General features: G+C 41.7%; 1 protein-coding gene across 2 annotated transcripts in view; it reads left to right on the top strand.

Annotated features, from left to right (window-relative positions):
* LOC122402460 (zwei Ig domain protein zig-8-like) overlaps positions 1-25,527 on the top strand; it is a 387,868-nt gene that overhangs the window by 5,599 nt on the left and 356,742 nt on the right. For both annotated transcript variants that reach the window (XM_043405252.1, XM_043405251.1), the window contains exon 2: positions 2,398-2,524. In XM_043405252.1, the coding sequence (XP_043261187.1) occupies positions 2,461-2,524 (64 nt within the window). In that variant the 5' untranslated portion in view covers positions 2,398-2,460. The remainder of the gene's footprint in view (positions 1-2,397; positions 2,525-25,527) is intronic.

The raw sequence follows: 25,527 nt of genomic DNA, 5'->3' as shown, positions 1-25,527 counted from the left end.
GTATGGAGTTTATCTAAGACAATGAGATAGATAGTCCTTCCACTTTATTTCCGCTTTTGGCAAAGAGCTCGTGTGTTCGCTCTCCGGTTTCGTCTCTTCGCTTCTTCCCGGGCTCTCCTTTTGCCTCTCATGCGAAAGCAATGGATCCGTCAGAAAGTCGAAAGATCGCTATCGTTGCTTCCGCGAGCGAGTAAAACATGAAACTGTTTAGGTCAGGCTTCCCTCACTGTACAATTTAACGTTGCTTTGTATCGAATGCGTGGGCGCGCGCGCGCACACGTGGGGCGAGTCAACATCGCATATCACTTTTGTGCAAACTACGCAACCCACCGTATCGTTTTGCCTCGCTGAAAAATGTTTTATTCGTGTACGTTCTGTAGATCCACCTTTTCCTCGAAATACCGAAAACTAGATGTCGAAATATTTTTTACGTTTCTTTCTACGCGCTGTCCGATGCGTACTGAAACTTGCGGTACAAGACTCACGTTTCGTTAAAAGTCAATAAAAATCGAATTTATAATTTGAAATCGTGAAATATATACTTTTCTGACAAATAGTATACAGTAGAATTTCATTTTGGTCAGAACGAGCAACGGGAGTTAAAAATTCTGTCGTTCACGGCGCAGAAAAGAATATAATCAGACCGGGATGAGTCTTATCAAACATTGCGCAGCGTTCTCCTTAGAAAACGTTCCCCGTCTTCGCCGTGGAAACTAGCCACAGTCCCAGTTTCCAGAATTACGCCGTGCATAGAAATATAAACCTGCGGCGAGAAGTTTGGGTCGTTGAAAAATCATTTGCGCGGGAGTCGTCGGGAGTTGGTTAACCGCTCGCGAAGGGCGGTTTATCGAAATTTCGCGGCACCGTGCGCCGCCGGTGGCTCGCCATTTTGTCTCCCGAAGTCGTAGCCAAAGCGAAATTTCGGGATCCGTTGGCACACGTGCGCGCGACGATACACAAAGTTCTCGCGCACCGTCGATGCATAAAGTAAAAAGCGTAGCCGGATGAAAGGAGCGGAGAACTAGCGTGAAACGTGCGTCTGAAGGGTTGGTCGGGCCTGTGTGCGCAGGTTTCGCGAAAGTAGTCGGCACGGATGGAGTGATAGCTTCCCTCTCTTCTTCTGACCTTCCCGTATATCTGTTTCTCTTTTTCTAATTCTCCGTTTCTATTTTGTTCCTCCCTAACGTTTTCCTCTTTGCTCTCCTTTCTCCGTTGTGCTCCATCATGCTATTTCTAACTCTTTGTCTCCCCGGACCCTTCCCTGTCCCCGTCCCGCGCACCGTTGCTCTCGTCAAAGGGATCTCCGCGTCCGCGTTTCGAGGCGGAGGAGCGTCGCGTGTGATTTGAATAAATGGACCGCGGCGTAGGGGTTGGTTGGGGCGGCTGAAGGACTCGGGGGAGACGATCCAACGGCATCGGATCCGGTCAACGTGGACCATTTCGCTGACGGTTAGCGGCATAAGAAGCGGCCAGGACATCACGCCTCCTGCGGATCCATTCTGAGCGAGACGCTATCTCAACGTGACGAATGAGCAGCTTCTCAAGATCGTTTCGTATCCCCGGGAACGAGAAAGCGACGGGGGAACGTGGCATCGGAAATCATCCGCGTGTTCCGTGAAAATTCTCGGATAGAAATTTACGAGGATCCGTGTTCCTGCAAACGCTACTTCCGGGCTGCATTTTTCTCGATCTGCATCTTTTTACATACAATTCGAAACTAGTCATCAATTTACGTGTCATCGACTGATAATATTATAGTCTAACATCTTACGAAATTTGTAAAGAATAATAAGTAGAATTCAATTCTTGGAACATTATACCGATGTTGACGGTAAGATTTTTATTTTAATCAGAGTTAATTGCAACTGTACGCTTCTATTCATGCTATCCCCCCGATAGAAAAATGGCGGTATTTTTGTTTCCGGTCGATACGTGTTTGCTTAAATTTACATCGAGCGCTTAAAATAACAGCCTCCGTTTCAGTGTCAGCTTGCAGGTACTTCAACATTGATATTCATTCGTAAATATTACGGAAATATAAGTGGCATTTACAAATACTTCAGTGGAATAAATAGTATTACAGTTTATCGAAAGAAACATTGAAACACAGAAACAGTTGTTACGAATAATAGTACAGCTTGTAATATCTTGCTGTTAAAATATATTTACGCTTCCAGGTTTAGGTCTTAGATATACAAAATTGCTTTCTAATTAAAAGGTTGTCGAATACGTTTTGAATTCCGCGCTTCTTCGAAAGTCTGGAACCTGGCTGTTGCGCTGGATACGATTATTATTAAAATATAGCCCCTTGATAAGATTATGAACGCACGACCGAACCTGCAATATCTTAGGACAGCACGTAGATGGTTAATACAATGTGTCTTCTACCCTTTCCAGCTAGACCCAACGTCCGAGGGGCACGTATTATGTGAGGTGAAACTTGCAACGAGGGAAACGAAGATGTCCGCCATCAGCGTAGCTGCATGGCTGCTCAGCGCCGTCGCTTTCGCTACGATTAATAACGGTGAGTCGCATCATAAAATGCTTGTTATACGAATGAATAATTACTCGGTGAACTCTGCGCCATTTAGCCGAGAGATTCGCGCGCAACAAACATTTCTTTTCGGTGGGAAATTTCTAGCGGGCAAGCGTAAGGATTTCCTCACGTTGGATTTATGATAGGGTTGCCCGGAACACATTAAGCATTTAAATATTCATATAAATTAATTAAACCTCGTATATCTCTTAAAAACTAGAAGTCTCGCGCGTGGGAGATTTTTGAGAATAAATGGATTTATCAAAGTTAAACAAATTGGATAACAAAAGTACGAAAGTCTGATCATGAGTTTGAAATTTATTTTTATTACCTATTTTGCTGGCATGGGTGCGTTAACTGGTAAAAATAAATTTTCACGTTTGTGCGGCGTTCGAAAAAGCTGCCTCGTCGGTGCTATATAGATTTAGTAACAAATAATTTCTACGATAAAACGTGAAGTTATTTAACGATCGCTATATTTCATTTCGTTAGCTTTATTGCATTGCTTGTTTCTTTGGTCATTATACTTTCATTTCTTTTGCCACTTATTCGAGAACGTTGGCGGTGGATTTTAATTGGAAACGGATATGCACGCGATATGGTTTACAGCGATATTTCAAATCATAATTAGACGACGTGATCGCCGGGGTAGAAGCGAAAGTAACGGTTGTTTTATCAAAGCTCGATAAAACGCGCATAATACGGGAGATTGTGTAATAGAATTCTTTGATCACGGTATTTATTTCATTAATACGTTTTTATTACTGTACGCCTTCGCCACGAAATAGCTAAAAAGTTTAGCGCGTTTCGGTTTTAAGCATAATTAAAATAACGGCAAAGGTGCTGGTCGGCATGTCTGCCAGCTTCTCGTAGTGTTCAAAGTTTCCCTTTGCTTTAAAGTCATTCACATTCAGCTTAGAATTCAAGAATGGCTCTTTCAAGTCGTTAACGAACTTTCAAGTTCTTTTCCCTTTCTTCCGTCCGTTTCGGTAAAGCTGAGCGTAAGAACGCTGACATTTCGAATGCAAGGAAGCAATTAGCGTTAACACTGTTACTGTTGCGAAGTGATTCTCAGTCGGATGAACTTTCGCTCGCGAACCACGGCTAATAAAAAGTGTCGAATTTCCCGATATCTTCGCGATACATGTTGCTAGACCCGAATTTCAACGCAAAGCACATAATTAGTAATTCTTTCGATAGTTGTAGTCTTGATATCAAAGAGACAAAATTACAAAAATTCAGTTTATGAATTACTTTTCTATTTCTCAATAATCACTATTACTGTGCTTTCAGGAATAGTATTGCTCGAAATTGCCGAATGACATTTTCGTTAAACATTCCGGTTGGCGAAAATGGATGTCGAATTTAATTTTCACGGTATCGTATAGCTACTAAATCCCGATTATAACGGAAAATTATATGCTCTTCTCCTTAACCCTTATTATCTTTGTTCTTGTCAAAGAACGACGAAGAAGTTAAATCTACAATTCAAATCTTCGGGCTTGACCCAGAACAAACGAAGGTCTTTTTTCTTTGGGATCGAGGCCGGTTAATCCGTTTCGCGATTCCAGGCCAGGCTGAATAATTTTCTTGATGAACGGTGTATTTTTGGGGCTCTGATCTCCGTGGAAAATAATTGGACCGTTTTGTGCAGTAATTTCGTGTGCTCGCATATGAAATTTGATGTTCGTTGGGGCTCGAACGCGAGGGGCTGCGATACACAATGATCCCCGAATCCGAGTGCATTCGTTTGTTTGAGGATAGGTCGTCTGCACGCGTTCGAGTGCGATCCTTTCATCCCCCAGGAGGGTAAGAATGTAAATATGACGTAGCAAGGTAGGCAGAACATGTTCGAAATTTATCGAGCGTACCGCAGAACCGTAAAATTATGTATCATTGTGCAACGAAACCCTTCGTAGTTAATTAATTTTACTAATTTTCGTAATGAAATTTTCCACTTTGCTGTTTAACAATGATGGTGGATGATACAACTGCATTTTATAATTAATTACAACCTGGATATCATGTTTCTCATTTCTATGTAGTACGATGGTGCCTGGTTTTCTGCCTTTTGAGTAGAGAAATAGTTACACCCAATTAGATCCATTATTAGAATTCTGAAACATCATTATAATAGAATAATAGATGATGTATAATGTCACTGCGTAGCAATCGATTCACAACTTTTATTCCATTGAACATTGATTTCGATAATATTATACTTGTTAAACATGAAATGTAATTTTATTTTGTATTTCAATTTAATAATTTTTTTCAAAAAATATTAAATCAAAAGTTATTTGTTTTTCACTCGTTACGCGAAATTTTCATCTGGGAGAAGAATTTTGCTGTAGAATGCACCCTTTAATTAATGGACGGCAGCCATAAAAGAAAATGTGGTTAACACGTTCTCCTGTTCATAATACGTACATTACGTAACTCAGATTTTTTAGAATAAATACTACTTTTTGGCAAAGTAAGCAATCAAATTTAGTATGTTAACAATGTAGCAAAGCCAAACAAATCTAAACCAAATACATGCAATTTGCAAAATGTTATTTTAAAATCTCAACCGGATTTTATGAAAGAAAATGTATAAGGAAGATAAAAATTCATTATTAATATAGTATATTTACTTTTAAAGTTGTACAATTCTGAAAATGAAGAGAACCGTGAAATAATCAATTGGTCCATCATCGTTTTTTCAGTTTGCTTCAGTTGTACGTACATTCTCGAAATATTATAGATCTAATATAAACAAAAAAGGGACAAGAATAGTAAGAAAATGAAATTGTAGGAAATATTACTGTTTACAACAAATTGAGAAAATCCTACCAGACAGGTTCATCATTTGCGAAAAATATCGTGCACGAATTCGTGCAAAATGTCGGAAAATACGAGTTGGAAAAAGGGAGTAACCCCAAAAAACTGCGTGGGCGGCGAACGTGTTGACCTCTATTCGTATCAATTTTTCTGCCGATTCGACCGAGCCCGCGCTTACCATTACAATCATCCGGCGACAAAGAGCCGTGCTCGAAAAAGAAAATATTGGACACCGATAATCGAAAAATAGATATAAGGATACGAAACGAACGCGCGGCGGACCCGAATCACCTCAGGCCAAGCGTGCCTTTGCACGCTTCTCATTAAATTTCGCCCGCGCGGTTCCCGCATGCAGGATCGAAATACGCGTCGATCGAGGAAGACAAACCGATACCCACTAATTGATGAGAAGAGATATAAATTTCTTGCTCGAGTATCCGGTCACTCGTCGGACGGTTCTTACCGTTTTAATGGGACTGCGGGCACGTTGAAATTGTACATCGAGGTCCGCGACCAACCCGTTTCTTTTTCCTCCCTGTTCTTCATCGAAACGTGTCTCGCTCGTCGAACACGGACAGTGGCACGGGCATTTTCGAACAGCCCCTTCGCCTCCTTCCACGCTCGCGACTTAGACGGCCTTGTTAGATCGAAATCATTAAAACGAGAATGCTCGAGGTGGCCGCGATTGTGTAGGTGGCTGAGCACGGTCGCGTGCACAAGCCCGCCGAGGAAACACGTAGATGCGACTCGTTGGCTTTCGTCTCGAGCTGCGGGCAATAAACACTCTTTTTCCCCCGGGGCAAACAATGCAGTGACACGGGGCGAAAAATTAACGAGGCGCGGGCCAAATTCAAACTCATCTCCATCCTTCTGTTCCCTCTTGGCTCTCTTTTCCCCGTGCGTCACCGTTTCGGCCCCTCGTCGTATTACCTCTCTCTCTGTGGAAGTGCAGTCCGCGATTCGAATCGTCATCGGGACGTATGCATCGAAATATACAGCCACGGGTTGACGTGTTCCATTCACGGTGCAATATCGTGCGGATCTCTCTACGTGCGCGCTCGCGCGCGCTCTCGCCTGTGTGTGGGCGTATATCGAGTCCGGAGAATCCACGATAGATGCGGGGGATACGTCCGATCGGTCATTACGAGCAATTCCAGCGGGCAGGTAAAGCCTGTTGACCAAGCAGGGACTCGTAATTACATCACCAATTTGCCGAACGTTCGTTGACGAAGCGACTGTTGGACGTGACGTTAAAGACGAGATAGCGAGAGTTAAGCGCGGATTACGGTCGCTCTCGGGTATCTGGTAATAATGCAACCAGCGCGTGTACTTGGGTTTGTATTATTTTCGCATTAATTGATGGCCGCTGGCTGTTCGCCGTCCTCCGGCCGATCTGCGTCGCGTATCTCCACGGGATTATCGGCGAAACAATTAGTCCGGCGATGCTCGTTGTTGAATATAAATATAATTTTATAGTCGCCGCGTCGTGCTTTTCGAATACGTAAACTAAAACAAAATATAGTATATATATGTACATTGCCGTAGGAACGTTGTGTTATCTCAACAGATTTCCTATCAGTTCGGATAATTGGTATTCCGATACAAGAGGCTCTATCGTAACGATGTAGATATTTACGGCGATTTCAGTGAATATTCGATTCGGTAATGGCCTTCGTTGTCCCGTGTTCGCAACTTTTAATTAACCTTTCGATGAAAATCCTCTGAAAAATTACGTCGATGGATGTTTTTGGCTCGCGAGACCCAGACACGGTTTAAGGGGCCCTTCTACCTTGTGGGATTTAAAAAATCGAATTTTTTTTGCGTTTTCTTTTAGCATGTAGTCTCGAAAATATACCTACCAAATATTAAATTGAAATTTGAAAAACTAACGAAGTTATAGCCTGCTGAAATGTACCGCGCGCAGGTAAACAACTGGGCGTGCATATCTCAGAAATCCTACGCACTTTCGAGAAAAAAATTCGAGTACGCGAACAAATTTTTTTAATAACGTTTAATAATAATTTTGTTAATAACTTTTTAACGAAGCCTCAATCAACAAATTGGTATTCTTGATTTTCGTCATATTTTGGCCTCTGGAGTCGCTCATTAAAATTTTTTCCAAGAGTGGCTGATCATCCTGTATGTAAATTTGATGTATTTTTAACGATAAATCAATCGAATGTTATTCCTATAATTATAAATCTTTGGATCTATATTGCACGTACGCGAAAAATTGTGGTACTTGTTCACGAAAATATAAATCGTTGCACGTACCGTAAGTGAATTCTTGATCGATGGGCGTCACCGGGAATAACTCGCGAACGGAAAGCAATTTTTTTCGCGATTGTGTTTCGCCAAATGAATTCTGATTTTTCGTTTTCCCTTCGATGACCGAATCGTTATGCTTCAATTTCCTCGAAAAACATGGCGTGTTTTTTTTGTCGAGTAAGTCGAGTGGCGCACTTCATATTTCGCCTCATTGCACAACGACACGCACGCGAAATTATATGGCAATGTGCATGTGCTTTGAAATATTGATTCCGTGAATAATAATACGACGATACAGTCGGGTCATAGAGTCTGTTTATGGCAATTCTGTGATCGATGCAAGTATGTATGCTGTATGAAAAAAAGTGTCCATTCTGTAATCGGCAATCAAGATACTTTCGAGGAATGTGTGTACACGGTTCGAAGGATTATGAATTTATTACACATTTGTTGTTACTTAATCTACTTTATTTACGGGGCATTCAAAGTTAACCTTTTCAGAGTAGGAATGTAATAGATGAATATTTTATAACAGAGTAATATTAACGAATAATGTTTGACCTAGAAAAATCGAATATTAAATGGCTGGCAATTGAAACTTGCTCGTTCTTCAGATTTTGGAATAAATCTGAATATGGTAGGTGAGATTTGAAAGATTGCAACTGTGATGCATGATCAGAGTTCGATAAGTCAGGATGACGAAGGGTTAAGATAAAGATGAGGGTTTGGTTTCGCAAGGAAAGTTTTGTCCGATATTTGACTTACCAATAACGTACATAAATTTCGTTATGTACGTTAATTTGAAATTTTCCTATCGTATGGTAGAATTAACGTGACTTAGGTCGCATGGAATTTATTACGAAAAATCCTTTCCATCAGTGTCCGCCTTTCTCTTTGATTACTATTTTCCATTGCTTCGACATTCTCATTTTCATGTAACTTTTCCAATATGATGTGTTCCACTCGTCCAATGGTATATTCTTCCATCCAGCCCGCAACAACTCCCACAAATATTGTTCCGACTTTCAACATCGTGTTCTGGTCTCCTCGTACAGAATACCGAGGAAGTTCCTCCGCGGCACAACTGTTTATTAAAAATCATCGATATCGTGGAATCGTAGCAGTAAATAACCATTGTGTTCTGGATTTTCGAAACATCTGTAAAACACCTTCCTCGTTAATGGATAAAATAAAATGACAGTTTCTATGAATTTATTCTCGAACGAAACAATTAATATCTCGATTCAGCTATTGCGATATCATGGTGTTTCGTAGAACGTCGAGGAAGTATTTTAACACCGGGAATGGGTGTTGAATAAACAGTTATTTTCGTAGCGTGTCAGTAATAAAAGTCCAATAGATTTAGATCTTGGGAACGAGCAGGTTAGACAGTAGATTCTGTGCGACCTGTCCATGTGTTAGAAAATCGTTCGTTCGAGAACAGTCTGACTGCTCGGCTGAAATGGGACGGTGCACAGTCATGCATAAATCACACGCGGTGTACAATATCTACGGGAACTTCTTCCAATAATTCACTCAACAAACTGGCATAAGATTGACCTCTTAATTTTCCATTAAGGGAAACGAGGAGTTTCCGAACATTGTATCTAAACAGCATAGTAGAATCAATTATTCCAGCTCGGTTTGCGATTACGAATCGTCGGAGTACAGGAGCTATAACCCGCAAACAAAGATATTCAAAACTTCGCCTCGAAGAAGTTCTAGCGACGATGCATAACAATATTTAGGTTTTTGTCTTAGAACCACGATGATTCTAAATGGTTTAATTTGTTTGATTTGAAAAATAGCGTGACATAAATTTAAAAAGCTCGGATCTTCATCATTATAATTCTCAAGCCCGGCAAAAGGAAAGAAAATTCGAGATTCGGTGATTCGACCGGAGGGTATACAAACTTTTAGACAGAAGCTAACGACTATAACATTCCTGGGTTTATGAAGACAAATCGATGAAGCTTGAATTAATCAAAGAAATCGGTGTCTTGGAGGCAAGGTGGTTCCAAATGAGGCGGCGGGGGGCGAAGAATTCGTCTCTGCCTTATATTCAGCCAGACCGTTGGAGCAGAGTAATGCGATCGAATTTACGAGAAGAGTAGGAAAAGCTATCGGGGTAGTCTGGGATAAGGGAATGATCGAACGATGCATTTGTCTATGAAATATCGGTCGCGTAGGCGCGGTCGAAACTTTTGATCGGCAGTGTACGCGGAGAATCCGTGTCCCGAAACACTCGAACGACCGGGACGAGATTGTTCCGGCGGAATTGTGTGCAAAGAAAGCTAAAAAGTCCGCAACAGTTCGCAAGGATTCGGAGAGATAACGTAGTTTGAGCAAAGCGTCTCGCGTTGTCTCTGTTTCGCGACACGGATCCGCAAGCCTTTGAGGACAGAGAGCCGCGTGTCTGAGATGTAAGAAGATCGCAGCGACGATGTAGTCGGGCCCGCAGATATAGGTTGCTGGGTTCTATATATCTTTATCTCGGTCGGGATTGCATTGTTAGCACGGAGCGCATTGTTTGAACGGTGACGCGAGGCCTGGGGCGACCAATCAGCGTTCGCGCTAGCCGTGCCTTATCAAAGATTTCTACCACCTCCTGCAGGGCTTAAATCAACCCGACCCAAAGCTTTCTCTCTCTCTGTCTCCGTTCCTCGTGCCCCGTTCCTCTGGTTCGCGGAACTTCGTTCCCGTAGCGCCAGCGGACCGCTATCTGCAAAAACAGATCGACCCTAATTGTCAATCCTTAGCCAGTTTGTAACGAGCTCGCTGTTGCGCGGCCTCGTTCGACGTTTTTACCAAGATTCGTTAGGATCATCCGATCAACGAGTACTTCGTTTCGGTCTGTCTTGTTTCCGTCTATTCCCGTTGTATCGGAGAACGAGTTTGCTCCAATTCAAACTGGCATTTTGTTTCGTTACCACCGTTGATTCCGTTAACATGCCCCGTTTATTTTGGTATACAGGGCGTGGCATCGAAAACAGCCCGCCCGAACGAAAAGGGGAAGCGCCTCGGACGAATCTAGGTATCGGTCATTTTTTCGAAATTTTCACAAAAAATTATAAAATACTCGGATCACCGTCGAGGCGGAGCGAGAATCGTTCGAAGCACCTTTGTCTATCAACAAAAGTAAACGAGTTGCTCGGATGACCTGGTTTACGTAGCTCTGTATAAACGAGCGTGCCCGATGAAATGTCGAGGATAAGGATATGGATTTATACTTTCATATTTCAGTTCTTTTGATTGTGTAAGCGCCGAGAGAGGAAAATTGGCCCATTAAATTGCTAAGTCGGGACATTCAATTACTGCATCGGTCGAGTTATCTAAGTAGTTAGATAATTCAAACAGATTATTCTTCTTTAAAGAATATTAGATTCAAGCCTAATATTTATAAATTTCTGTAGCCTGCATACTTATCAGAAATTCATATTCATTATGGTAACTTGCTTTCCAAGCTGCGTAGTTTTATAACGTTAGCGATCGTAATGTAGGTCTTAAAATAATATACTAATCTATGTCGTTGCTGTATACATATCAAACGAGGAGTTGAAAATTTTCGAAGAAAATTATATCGTACAATCGCTAGGTACGTGAGTTTATATAAAATGTTCCATACGCATCATTTCACGAATGGGGGGTTCTTCCTTTGTCAGAATAATGATAAATTACCTCAATGGAATCGATCGTCGAGCCATTCCTCTGCCAAGAATGCAGCTGTCGGTGGAAACAAATATTCAAGTACCAATCAGAGTGGCTAGCTTAATAAACTCCGCCCGGAATCCTATCACGAGACCCTTCAAACGAATCGGTTGCGATGTACCGCGGGTTTTCTGATCGAGATCGTAGATACTTCATTTAAGATTACGTCGAGCACGGGGGCGCCCGAGGCGTCAAGGCTCATCACGGTATCTAGATCGTTCCCTGCACGCCTTTTCTTAAGGTCGTGCAGCGGTTTCCTCGAGGTACAATGAACCGCGTTCATCGTTCGAGCCAACCACGCGGACGCCAACCCTCGACATGCTCGGGGTCGCTGGAGAACAAAAGTGTCGTCGGTGCATAAACTGTCGCCTTCGGTATTGTTCTTCGCTAGAGAGGTGGCTAACTAGGCGGTTATTATAACCGCGGTGGGAAAAAATATTGATGCGACTCGGAAGCTGGGCCTCCCCTTTGTCGCGATGGCTTAAATTCACCGTGCCTCCGAAGTTTCTTCCAAGTCTGACGTTTACTTAACGATGGCGGCAGGCTTCCAGAGGTTGCTTTCACCTCTAATCGCGTCATGTCAAAGAAGAACCTTATTTATTTCTGAAAAAATTTCATTTAAATCGAACAAAAATCTGACTTCTATCGCGAAAGGAAAGAAAAATCGCAGAAAACAGGGGAACGAAACAGAATTTTTTGAGAAAACAATTCGAAGCAGTTGTCGAGAGAGCCCCGGTCCGTTCGACGCGGTCAAAGAGATCTATTTCGCGGAGAAACGATCGAGACAAACGTTGGTAACGTCGCGAGGTCTCTTTGTCTCGGGCCCGATATAAAACTTCCTGGACGTGTGTGTTTCCGGGGCGACGTACGCGCGCCGCTGTTCGAGGTTTAATTTAAAAACTCATGGCAATGGACTGGAGGACGCAGCCTTTGCGATTCGTTCGCGAAAGATATTGTACAAGTTTCGTCGAAATGTTTGTTCGGGGCAACTTGGCGGGGGAAGAATAGGGCAGTGAGAATGCTCGAGCTAATTCGGAACTTTGTTATCGAATGTCTACTAGAATTTCATTATTATTTGCTAAAGGCTTGCTCGGCAAAGCAGGAATGTGCATGGAGTGGATGGGGGGAATGCACGGTATTCTCACACGTTCTGTGCGAGTTTACGTCCAGTTACTTGCGCACTTCGGAGCGGATGAGTGAATTTAATACTTCGTCGGGCGAAGCAAACGTGTACGGATAAAATGTTAATTTCGTTAGATGTCGTGTGGTTTTAGCTTCGCCTAGTATTTAATATTTTACTGGCGTCGAACTAATCTTCATGGATGGAGAAATTGGAAGTCACAGGGAATATTGGCCGAATGTTTAAAATAGTTTGATTGAATTTATGGACATCCCGGTAGATGTGTAACGATAACGTACGATGTCCGAGGAACCGTGTCGAAGTTTCGTTAGATTTATTGCGTCGAACTTCTTCGAGATAAATATACTCGAGAAATTAAATTGAACTTTTCTCGGAAGTACCAGGTTTCGTTTCAACTTGGTTCTTTATCACTCGATGATGAAGTTTTTAAATTCATTATTAAACGTGTATCCGATCGTGCTGCTTATATCCGTGTTGCAAGATACTGCCGAAATTCTTGATTCGATACTTGTACCTTACGTTTATAAATTTCAGGTTAACAGTTGTCGATTTAAATAGATGGTGATTGTAACATTTATCGAACGTACGTCGTTCGCGTTAGCGGAACAGAAAATCGCAAATTACTCCAACAGTCCTGTAATGAGAATCCACGTTAATTGGACATTTTTTTTTTTTTGTCAACGTTTGTAAGCACTTAATGCCCTAAATACCGTAACCCGCTTTTTCACACGACTCCGTGTATAAATATACCGCGTCGACCGGAAAATAACGTTCGTTATTTGTCCTATTTCTTGTTTTTCCTGTTTTTTTTTTCGCGTACGAGTGGCTCGACGCGAACAACGTTCGCACACTTCGCGAAATGTTTATCGAGAATTTAGGAGCGCAATACAGGAACGTGGCGCATTATGCTACGTTGAGCCGCACTCTGAAATCCTTGGATCAGCGCATGCACCGAGAACATCTCGCAGTATAAGTGAACAAAGGAGCGGCGTTTTGAAGGAAAGTAAGGCGAAGCGAAAAAGCGCAAAGGCGAAGGCGAGTAGAATGAAAGAAAAGAAAAAAAATAATAGAACGGAAGGCAAAGGAGCGCGACAAATCAACGAGTAATACCAGCGCCGATTTTCCGTGATAAAGGTAACAAGAAAGTACGTTCGCTTTAACCGAAAGGGAACCTACTTTGTCCGATTCCGCGCGAACGAAATTGCTCCGCTCGCTATATCTTCTTAGGCTAATTCGAGGCTGCGACAAACTTCGGAAATAAGCTCGTACGTTAGTCGCACGGTCCCAAAACCTGCAGATATTCGTGCGATAAAGAACTACCAGTGGTTCGTCGGATGAAATTTTAAAAATTGAACCCTTCTGGAATTGTTAAAATCGTTTCTGTCGTCGAGGACAAGAAAAATCCATTCCTTTATTTGCTCCATATTCCACACGTGGTACGAACGAAAAATTTTATATTCGAAAACCTTTCTTTCGTCGAAGTTCTTTTCGTGCATGTCTATTCTCTGCATCTGGAACTTCGAAAAAATTAATTTTGTATTAATTAATGTTGTTCAATGGTGTACACGCGGGATGGAAACGAAATGGGGAGAAAAGAGAACGTGACGCTTAATGCGAGTGTGAAAAATCGATCGACACTTTTTACATCAACGAAGTTTTTACGTTGAATCGAAGTACGAAGAAGTTTAAGAGCGAACTTGGAGAAGTTCGATGAATTCGAGATAATGGTTGATCGTGGCGGTGGATTGCACCGTCGATTGCACTGTAACGAAGTATAAAACATTCCCTACGTAGCGAGTATGTTTATGCTGAACAAGGCGTGGAAGACTTTTACACTTTGAATTGTCGTTTCGGTATGAAGAGCTAGTACAAAGCTATTGAGTTTTTATGGAGACGAGAATAATAAAACTGTATGTTTTATACTAAGTGGTTCGCATAAAGTCTTGCAATTTATTTTCTCTGAACTCGTAGGGAAGCGAACGCAATTTTGTTTTGATATGTAAGGGTGTATTGAAATATTTTATGTGACAAACGGAATATCTCCACCGAGTCAATCCCAGAGGGCACAAGGTTACCATATTCATTTTGTTTTTTGCCAAAAGAATTTCACATCAGGTTTTACATTTTTGGACAGGTCTTTTTGAAATAAATAGCAATCTTGCTACATATAGATTCTGACGTATTTGATATTATTGCTGTTCTTTTATTACCACAAGCATACTTAGCGATAAAATGTTGTAATATATCCTGTGTCTTTAGGATATATTTACATAAAGTTTATCGTATGAATTGGATGCTGCGTGTGATGTGTCTGCAAAGCGAGGAAGAAAGATGGAGAGAATGATGTGTAGGAGAAAATAAGGGTGGAAAAAAGAATGTGGCTCAGAGCGAGCACGACAAATCACTAGGTAATACCTCTAGGACGGATGCGACCGTACTTAGGGTGATAGCTATCGCAGTGATGGTCTCTCACCATTCTTGAATATACCCTATTGACAGCGTGCAGTGGGATTCAACAGCGTTGATGTTTTACGTTCCGATGAGGTCGCGATGGCTAGAACGTTCTTGACCCAGTTCGTCTATTTATCGTCATTGTAGCTGTTTAAAAATTTCTGAATATTCCTAAAAGTTTCTGGCAAGAGAGGGGAAACTGCGTTTCCAATTAATTCAATTTTACAATTTTTCTCCGGGTTCAATTTCGATGAAAATATGTCGTTCTACCTCGTTTCGGTGCACAATTTATGAGTGATAAAAGCGAGCACGGAATGCGTAATTAAAACGTTATTCTTTTTAATTGGCGTGCCTGTAAATTAAATTTCAATTTGTATCTACAAACATTGATAAACTTGTAATTTGCTTTTATTTATTTGTAGAACGCATTAAAATAATCGACCGAAAACAGTGTAAATCCGTAACACATTAGCATGCCAATATACATTTAAACGTATTCGATAACTTGGCTAGAACCGTTTTTAAATATAAATTGTTATAAACGTATGGATTACTTGTTTTATGATTGTAAATATAAAATGAACAAATACAGTTTTTATTGAAAATCGATACAGAGCGATTAAGCGATCTTCATGAATATAGTATAATGGATTGTTCTTCTGCGCTCTTTATGATTCATTTATAATTGATAATTAATAGGAATATTAAATTGATCGGTGAAAACGTACAGTGTGGCCTAAAAGTTTCGAACTCCCTTCGAAGACATAAAATAAATAAATGCGTCAAGGAAAGTACACATTGCCAGTGTAAATAGCATCGACGGAAACGTCTAAAAAGTGTTGGTCGACGATTTCAAGGTAACTCGAAAAATCTTAGGCCGCACTTTGGCTATATTTTTTCGCGTAGTATTGTTTGGTACTCGATCCGCAGTATCTGTCACGAGGCATCTCGTATTCATGATCGTGCTCGCATCTATTGAAACGCGCGTTGTGTTAAACGATGCATACGTGTGGCGCGACCGTTGAAATGGAACTGTGTCAAAAACAGGAAACGAAGACGCTCGCTACGATGACAGGTGATTGGCACTCGAAGTTTCGCACGGTTGCCGGGCGTCTTTCTCGAACACCCTTCGTCGATCGATTTTTGATTATCGTCTGCTTCTTCCGCCAGCCAATCGTACTGTCGTCGTATAACGCAATTCCTGACGAGCCCGATGGAAATCGTTAACGACCCGACGAGACCGAATTATTTTTCCATCTACATTGCAGTTATACCGACGACTTATAATCGCTCGTTTCGATTTTCCATACGGTGATTCGATAAACGGCGGCGCGCACCGAGAATCGAACATTAATCTTCGTTGGCTTCCCAAGAGAATTCTTTGCGCTCGCCTTTCTACAGATAAGCTTCGTTTGCATACTTAGAAATTATACACACATTTTCAGGCGTAACGTGACGTTTTGACACGTTTATTAGTTTCAGATAGAAATTTACTCAAAAGATTAAATCAACATGGGTCTGTATGAAACACGGTGATTATAATCGATAACTTTTACTTGTACGTAAGTTCTTGTAAGTTTTCGAACGCGGTTACGTCTGAGATAATAATGGCGCATTATGAAAGGCCGCGATGATAATTTTTCAATTACTTCTCTCAAGTCGCGTCGTTGGTGCGATTCAGCGGAAAACAAACGAAACCGTGCGATCGGGATCGTGATTTAATAAACGATGCACAGATAATTCCGTTCGTTAAATTTCGCGAAGTAGTTTAATTAAACGTCGCATAGAGTTTACCTCCATTGATCTGGCGGACCACTTTACCATACTTTACCAAGAGCTGCTTTCAATAGCCCCATCACCTCGGGTGGCTACTCATCGGCGTGGAAAGTATATTCGAATACCTTTAATGCGCTTTGAAGGAAAATCGATGCACGCTGGACTGGTGAAAAGAGACCGGCCGCCCCCTTTCCTCGTCTTTTGTACCGTCAGTTTCCTTATTGAATTCAAGAGCTCCGCTCTAACAGTAACGAAACAATTCGGAAGAAACGAAATAATTGAGAATCGACTGGAGCATATCGATGTCTCATTACCTACTGGAAACGTGTATATGTATATAACAGAAATAATATGATTGGATGGGCATGTTCGGAACAGAAGTGCCTACGTAGAAACTCAATTAAAGAAATAGGTTTTCGATAGGGCAAATAATTGATGACAGAAACGGGAAAATAGTTCACAGTTACCGATCGGGCAACCGATATTTCGTGTTTGCGAAACGATGCTCTGGGGCTTTTGAGCGTATCGCAATCATCGCAGTTTTAATAAAAGGACGAACCAAGGAACCAGAATTTCGAAATAAACATTACTGAAACGTATCGAATGCCTTCAATTCCCTAGGACGTTTCTCTCGTGCGATCAAGCAAAGAAACAGCCCCCTGTTTCATTAAGTGGAAACAGCCCGAGCCGTCGAACGTACATGGATTCGGACCAGCGAACGTTTCGTCCCTGGATGCTAGCGAACACCGTGCTACCGCGCTTAGCTTCCGACCGCGGAAACAGGACTATCCACGCGGACGTAACTAGGCCTGGGGGTGAAATTAAGCGAATTTATCTTCCGGCCGCAATAATCAGACATCGTTAGTTACGGGCAAGCTATCTTCGTCCGAGTGGCAAGAGACAGAGCGAACGAGAACGAGAACGAGAACGAGAACGAGACCGTGTACCAGCGAACTATATTATCAGCAGGGACAGAGATGAAACGACGTAGCGAAAAGATAAGATTGCTCGCGGTCTCGAGAGAAAGGGGTAACTGGTAAAAAGGGACGAAGCAAAAGAAAACAGCGAATCGAAAGACGGAAAGAGATCAAAAGCCGCAAGGTTGCAGCGTTTGCGTCTCTGTGAACGTCCGTTACCTCGAAGGCATACACGAAAAGGAGAAGAGTATTTAGGAGAGGGCAGGGCTGCAGAAGGCGTCTTAATCTTCCCGGCGAATTTATGGCCGAGTTGTTTAAGGGATGTTTAGTTGCGCTTAATCTGTAACTGCTACACTTACCTACACCAGTTTCGCGGACCTGCCACCGAGAGTCTCTTTCTGTCTGCCCTTTTGTTTTCCGCCGTCATTTAACTTTCGCCCTGCCTCGTACCGGTCTCCTTTTTGCCCGACGTATTCCTTTCGCTCCCGGTTTCTTTCTTCCACGGACACGCGTTCGCGAAGGATGGTCCCTCGTTGGCGAGTCTTGAATTAAACGTATCGTATTCCACGCTTTCGGCTCACCGCTCTCTTCTTCACCGGGACAATGGTCGTTCCTCTTACTTGGCCGCGTTTTAGCTTCGCGCTCCGACGTCGCGGTAAATGCCGCGAGAAAAATAGGGAAACCGTCCGCGCGAACGCATAATCTTAATATTGTCGTGCGTTGCATATATTTACGGCGAAAAATTTCAACCGGGGGAAACTTTTCTCATTTACGCCCGTGAAATCGTCCAGTCGTAATGGCGGAATTACTTCGCGCGCTTCGAGGATTTCTTTCTCAACGCCGCGGCACCGTGCGCGAATCGTAGAATTATTTCTTGGGCACTTCCGCGGCATTCTCGGTAGCTGCTTCGCAATTTTCGTCTCTCGAGGCTCCCGCAACGTGTATCGTCTTATTGGTGATATTTTTGTCCGAAGACCTGACAATTCCGTGGCTCCAGAAATTGTCGAATGTAAAAGCGTCGCTCGATTTTCAATTTTTGTAAATACGTCGCGGAGACTGCGATCAATTAGTTATTCCGAAAGCTTTCTAAATTTCAATGTTCATGGAAATGAAATATTTAATATTTTTAACGGGTGCGTGTATTTTAAAATAACACGCGAACAAAAATTATGATATTTTTAAATATGTATTTTAATTTATTTTCGGTGTAATGAAATATTCCTCCGGTAATCAGCTTTAAATTTTAACGTTTGTTGATCGAATGTGACATATTTAATACATCGAATTTGCTCGGTATTATATTTTACTGATTTCGCTGGCTAATCGTGAACGCGCCCGCTCGTTGAATAAATCACCTGGTTGGCGGGTGAAGCTTGCGTCGTTCTTTCTGAGTCATTCCCTGGCCGTAACAATCGGTTAGCTGTTCAGAAGAGCCAACTACCCCTATGCGATCGCGTCTAGGAACGCGGAACCCCAACTTTAAATGTCCATGTGATTTCCAAGCGACATCGGAGCGAGGCTGTGAGGTCCATTAAGCAGACGAATGAAGATGAACTTAATGAAACAAGCAGTTAACTGGCGCTTCACGAGGTAACTTGTGCCGGGTATCCTTGTTAACGATGCACACGCTGTTTGAGCGGGAGAGTTCTCTCAATGACATTTGCGGCTGGAACTCGCTAAGAACAATTTGCTTGACCGCACTGATCCGGGAAAGGAACGTTTCTAAAGGAGAATCCCCTTCCACCTGGTACTTTGTTCGTCGTCTTGGACGAAATTAAAGCCAAAGGACGGACTTGTTCCGAGCTTAATTAAGCAAACCGCCGTTCCGAAGCTGCTGTTCTGCTTTTTATTAACGTCTCGAACCGATGAAGTGCGAGGGACGCAAAGGAGTCCGTGTTTTAATTAATCGGCAACGGAAGTCGCACAAAACGGAGTGTATTCCGTAGGGAGTCGATTAATCATTACATTTGTAAGACGTTTTTTTAATTACGAGCAGTTTGCCGGATTCAGTTTCTTTGTTATCCGTTCTCCCTTTAAATATTCAACGAACTAATTCTCGGTCGAGACTTATTTTGAAAATGCGAATTACGTAAACTCTATGAGTAAATAGCGAATATCGAATATGGCAGCATTTCGCGCAAAAATGTGGAACGTAAGTGTACTGCTAACATTTTAAGAGCAACGATAACGTGTGTTTTCGAAAGTGAAGCATACCGTTGAAGGTACTTGGCAGAGGAAGTGCAGGATCATGGTTATAGAGGAAAAATGGGAACGGATTACAAATTGGAGATCGTCGAAAACGTTTGAATCATCGCTTAGAACTTTTCTGCCTCGGGGAAATTCAAATCGTTTTAATTAGACGGCTTGCTCATTTCCTTTTTACGACTAATGGTATTATCTTTTCTGCTTCCGCTCACTCTTCGAGATAAATGTAAACTCTGTCGTTCGCTCTATCTCTTCAGCAAACATATACGCCGCGCGGATAATGTGCTTCCCTCGAAAAAATTAACATTTTGATCTCGCCCGCAACGTTATATCCGAGCGGAAAAATTAATTACGACGTATTTCGTTTCCCGTAATATAACCGAGCATGTCTTTGTTCGCGTCCCCTTTCTTCGACCGAACGTTGAAAGTTGAAATATACGTAAAAACACGTCGTAAAATGCGAAACATCCGCAAAAAATATCTAATTTCTCTTCTCTTTTATACGAGCGAAGTTATACATTTATGCAAACTTTGTCGCCTATTATTTTCTGCAGTTTTTAAATTTGTCGCGGTACTTTCTCGACTGGTCGTTAATGAGTTTTCATCGTCATTTCGAAACTTCTTGTTTCTCCAAGTTCGAGATTTTATTAACAATTTGTTACGGTACATCTTCTTTTCCTTCGAATATTCGCCGGACGAAGCAATATATCAAGCAAATTAATTTTGTGGAATATAAGTTAGGGAATGCCATTCTATATGGACAAGTTTAGCTTAGAATTTTCTTCGTCTTTACGGGTTTACGATTAAGGCTATCTTTACCAATTTTTTATAACAATACTTTATAATAGATATCTTTCATCCTTGACGCTTGTAATCGCTAGATTTTTCCCGAATAATTTTGACATACGATTGTGGAAAGTGTACTTGTAGCGACACAAGGATAAACCGAGCTTCTCGGATGATTCAGTAAAACTGAATTATTGCTCGTGTATCGGAACGGAGTCTCTAAGATTGCAAGAAGCTGAACAGCGTCCTAATACGCGGTTGATTTTGCATACGACCTAGTGACGCCTGACAAAGCTCGTAGCATTGTTCAGTAGGATCGCGGAATTCGGAATCTAGTTCCGTGATAGGAGGTCGACGGTGCTCGTATGTCGAGCACGTAGAAATTCGTGCCTTCCGTTTCCTTATCGGAGCGCTGCGTCAAGAAGCTCTCGCGAGATTCGCCCGAAGGAGGCCCGCTGTCGCCCTTTTGTTCGGTTTCCTTCTTCCTTGAGCAACCTCGATACACAATGATCGACCGACGGTTCCCTTTCCTCTGTCTTTGCCCGCGAAACGGTGATATATCTTGAAATAATTGCCGGATTGTCTGGTATCGCGATTGGAAAATGGGACGCGTGTCACGATGCTCCTATTCGATCTTCCTTTATCCTCCGTTACGGATAGCGTGACACGGACCGAAGAAATTGAAAACGATACCGATAACGTGAGTCGTGATAGATTTTGGCGACAGTCCCAACCCTTTTTTCGCTGGAACCTCCCGTCTTCGCTAAAGTTTACTCATTTACTTACGAACGGTTATTAACGACTTGAAACTGCTCTATTTTAGTTCTTTATAAATGTATCGACGTCAATTGTGCGGGCCATTTAAATTTTGAGAACGAAAGAGAGAATAAACTTACGTCGAAGCGTTATGTACGTATGTTTAAATGGAACATCAGAGTTTTAATTTCACTGCACGTTGTTTGCCCGCAAACATTTGTTCGTAATTATTCTTAGCGCCGCGTTTCCGTAACAAGCATTTTTCGGTGTACATTTCAATTTACTTTCAGCACCTCGGTTTTTGGTTCTCGTAGTTGGCGTAACATAAATTCAGAGTCAGATGAATGTACAATCAGAATTCATGTTTGGACCACTGATTGCTGGTAGAATCTCCACGCCTGGATTTCAACCGTGTTGGCCAACCGTCGTGAAAGGAGAAAACCAAATTTCCTACATACAATCAACTCGTAGAAAAACTAGTTTTACGAACGGGCGGAAAGTTGGTGACAAGCCGGGAATGATCCGTAGTCAATCAATCAAATATTTATATATTAGCACCGTCCTTTTTAGGGCCAAGAAGAGTACTTTATATTGTAATTGACGTTTGACAGCATGAAAAAATACCGTAAAAAATGGATGAGAGTCTGTTATAGAGAAATTTTGCTAATGTTTCGAAATAGTTGAAATCTAGATGCGAGGATTCCAAACGTGAGTTCTAACTGTACCGAGTCTGGAATTATGACAGTTTATATGTTAAATTGTTTATTTTATACGTGGTACACTATTATAGCGTAGATCGACGCGATAAATTAAATTTTGCTCGCAATTTTACTTAAGGTTAATCCCATAGATCGTGCATGGATCGTATTACAGTAGAACACACAAAAAGTGGTAACAAGATTCCAGCATACAACGACGCTAATAAGTAACAGCAGAGAAGCGAAGGCTCTAAATATTCCTCGTTGTGTCGTTTATATCCGTTATGAATTAACATCGTCTTCCGGGGGTTGTTTGCATATTATGCTGATCAGCGTTGCTTCTTATCAAAAGGAGATCCTTTCGCGCAGAATATACAGCCTAAACAAGATACATAAATTATGCAACGTGCATGGAACAGTTGCTGTTATAAAATGAAAGTTTGCTTCTCATAACCGTATCTGATGAGAGCGTCGTTTTATATGCAAATTTGCGACGAGCTAATGAACTCGGTCTATAACTTGCCGCGCGCCAGAAAGGAACGAAATTATCGGCAGATGGGAATTTGCGTAGCATACGTTTTTCCTCCGTTGAGATTTGACGTTCGATCGCGAATCTAAATTTCGGTTAGACTCGACTTGTTCTATTTTCGTTAATGAATACGGTAGAATGTACCAACGTTTCAAAATATTCGCGTTGCATTAACTATTAGTTGACAAAGTGACGAGATCTGACCTATAGACGTACTTAAGTAACGTTGCCCAAAGTGTACCTCGGCTATATTTCGAATTCGTTGCACAGTCAAGCCGTATAGTTTACTGCACTTTATGCAGGTCTGACTAATGATTGTATATTCTACTGATGCCGGAGGCACACGAAATAGATTACTACTTGACGAAATTTCGTGTAGCTTTTGTAATTTGAAATTCTATTTAAATAATACTTATAAACCACAGAATGTAGACAAATATTTTAGGTCGTTTTGATTGCTCAAACCTAAAAATATCGTTTGCGTATCGATGTTCGCTAAACCGTCCCTTAATAAACCGCACAGAACACGAGTACGTTATTAAGTAAAACGCTTAAGCGTGTTTTTCCGATATCGGGAAGTTTCGAAGGCGCAAACATTAGATTCCCCCCGGCGAATTAGTATAATTTAATAAAAGTATCGGTCCCCGGTAATTGAACTGCGACCATTCGGCCAACTTCCTCATCGATGCTCCGATTTCTGTCGGCCGCGGTGGCTAAGAACGTATTATTAAAAACTTTCTTTATCTTGTTTGTTCTCTTAGCGGATCCTCCGTTTCGTTCTTACCTTCTCGCTTGCATATTCTAGCGCGGGGGAAAAACTTATTTAACTTAAGTCGTATGATTCGATACGTCGATTCCACGAGAACCCAAGTCAAACACGGTTCGGTCGAAACTTTTCCACCGGGCACACATTCTCGACGCGAAAAAATTTATCCCCTCCCGAAAGACAAAAGTTCCAGCTATTTGTTTCACTTTGCTTTCACCGCAGATATCGTGTGGGGGGATTCTACGAATGGCGAAGTCGCTAAGTGTCCAACTTCTTTTTTCCCGAGGAACTGTTACCGGTCCTGTGTGCGTGTCCCGGGTACCCGGGATAAATTCATCGATGGGCAAAGTTCTCGTTCGACGATTCGTCTTTGAATGTTTCTTCTCGCGCAAAACACGTTTCGTTTCATTATACGAACGACCGTTTCCTCGTTTCGTCGTCGAGAGCCTCGAGTAAAATTTAATCGCGTCATGTCGCATTCTGTTCACGGACTGATTCGAGTCATCCGAACAACTGCTTGTTAGACGATAAACTCGTGACAGTTCGACTTCTTTGTTCCCGGCGTAACAATGCGAGTGCATGGCGTAGCCGAGCTGGCTTATGAATAACGAAATACTTAGGAAAGTTCTCAGCGCGAAGTTCCGGAGGGATGTCGAAAGGAACGAGGTTAATGTCCCAAAAGTATTTCGTCTATGAAATAATCCGGCGAGGATTGTATACTGAATTCCTGCCAGATAATTATTAAACCTCTTAAGTCAATCTCCCTGGCCATTAAACTTGAAATATATTTCTTGGGTAACATCGTTATCACACGTAGGGATGATTAATCGTGCGAGAGACTGCAATAATCTTAAACCAACGGGTAGCCTACGTTTAGCAGAATTTTATTTTTCTCCCTCTCAAAATGCCTTTTAAATCATGTTTTTATTCGATAATACGAGACCGAGTTGCTATCAAGATTCAAACGACAATTTAGTTATAAACGTAACTTTGTGATAAAGTTACCAAGGCATTTTCCGTATCAGAATCTTAACAATTTGACAAGAGTCAACGTTTATTGTAGTAGTTGTAGGATAGCCGTATTCCGGGGTATTGTTCTACATTGTAAAAGACGAACAACCGTCGTAAAGTGCACGCATTTTACGAGAGCATGGGCGTAAGGTAGACACGCAGGTACAAGATCCTCGCCTTTCATAGATCTTCCATCTTACGGACTTCGTTATTTCATGTCTTCCATCCATATCTCACGGCATCAGCTTGCCTTTTACCTTTTATGCGCGCGGAAGAAGATGATCCGCTTCTAACCTGAGAATCTCGGCGAACGTGCAGGACAAAGGAATCGAGTGCACATGCTCGAGAAAAAGGGAATGCTTCGATGTTTCGCACTTTGTTGCAAATCCACTGGCCAACGTACACACTATGCACGATTCAATGAATGCATTCCAAAGAATGATTAAATTTCATGTCTTCTCTGCTCCGTTAAAGAGGGTAAATACCACCGTTGAATCACCAACTTACTTAGGGGTCCTTCTATTGAACGGTCAGAATCTTTAGGGTATCTTCATAACACATTCCTAACCGCGATACATTTATACATTCCGACTTATCTCGAAAAAAATATCTTTGTATACTTTGATGCAGAGAAAGTTGAATGAAATCGAGGGTGTACGACTTGACTAACGCGTCTGACCATTATCGATTCTTTCTACTTGTATTAGAATTTATGAACATTAATGTATGGTATTATCTATTCTGATTGGTTCTAACTTCGAAAATAGGGAGCTCAACGAAATAGAGATAGTATTGTACAGTCAACAATGTGTGCAAACACATGCTTGCATAGTATAAGTAGAAATAACGAGTAATGGTCAGACATATTAGTCACGTACTGGACAAACTTTTAAAATTAATTTAAATACAAAATAGAGTTCCCTTTCTTAGGTTATTTGCAATAATCCAATACTTAATTAATTATTTGTTACTTAATTTCTTTGAACGTCAGAAGAAGTCGTATAATAATAGCAGGTACAATTCACAATTTTTCGAGCGCAGAGAGGAGTATTCTTGATCGATAGAGAGTTCAATAACGATGTACTCGGCGAAAATACGTAGAAATTCGAATCTAGCATCATTACTCGTTATCCGTGTAACGATAACGCCTGACTGA

The sequence above is a fragment of the Colletes gigas genome, unplaced genomic scaffold, assembly GCF_013123115.1.
Source record: "Colletes gigas isolate AHSC1104 unplaced genomic scaffold, ASM1312311v1 Colletes_gigas_Sc00036, whole genome shotgun sequence".
Taxonomy (NCBI): Eukaryota; Metazoa; Arthropoda; class Insecta; order Hymenoptera; family Colletidae; genus Colletes; species Colletes gigas.
This window is presented reverse-complemented; position numbering and strand designations above follow the sequence as displayed.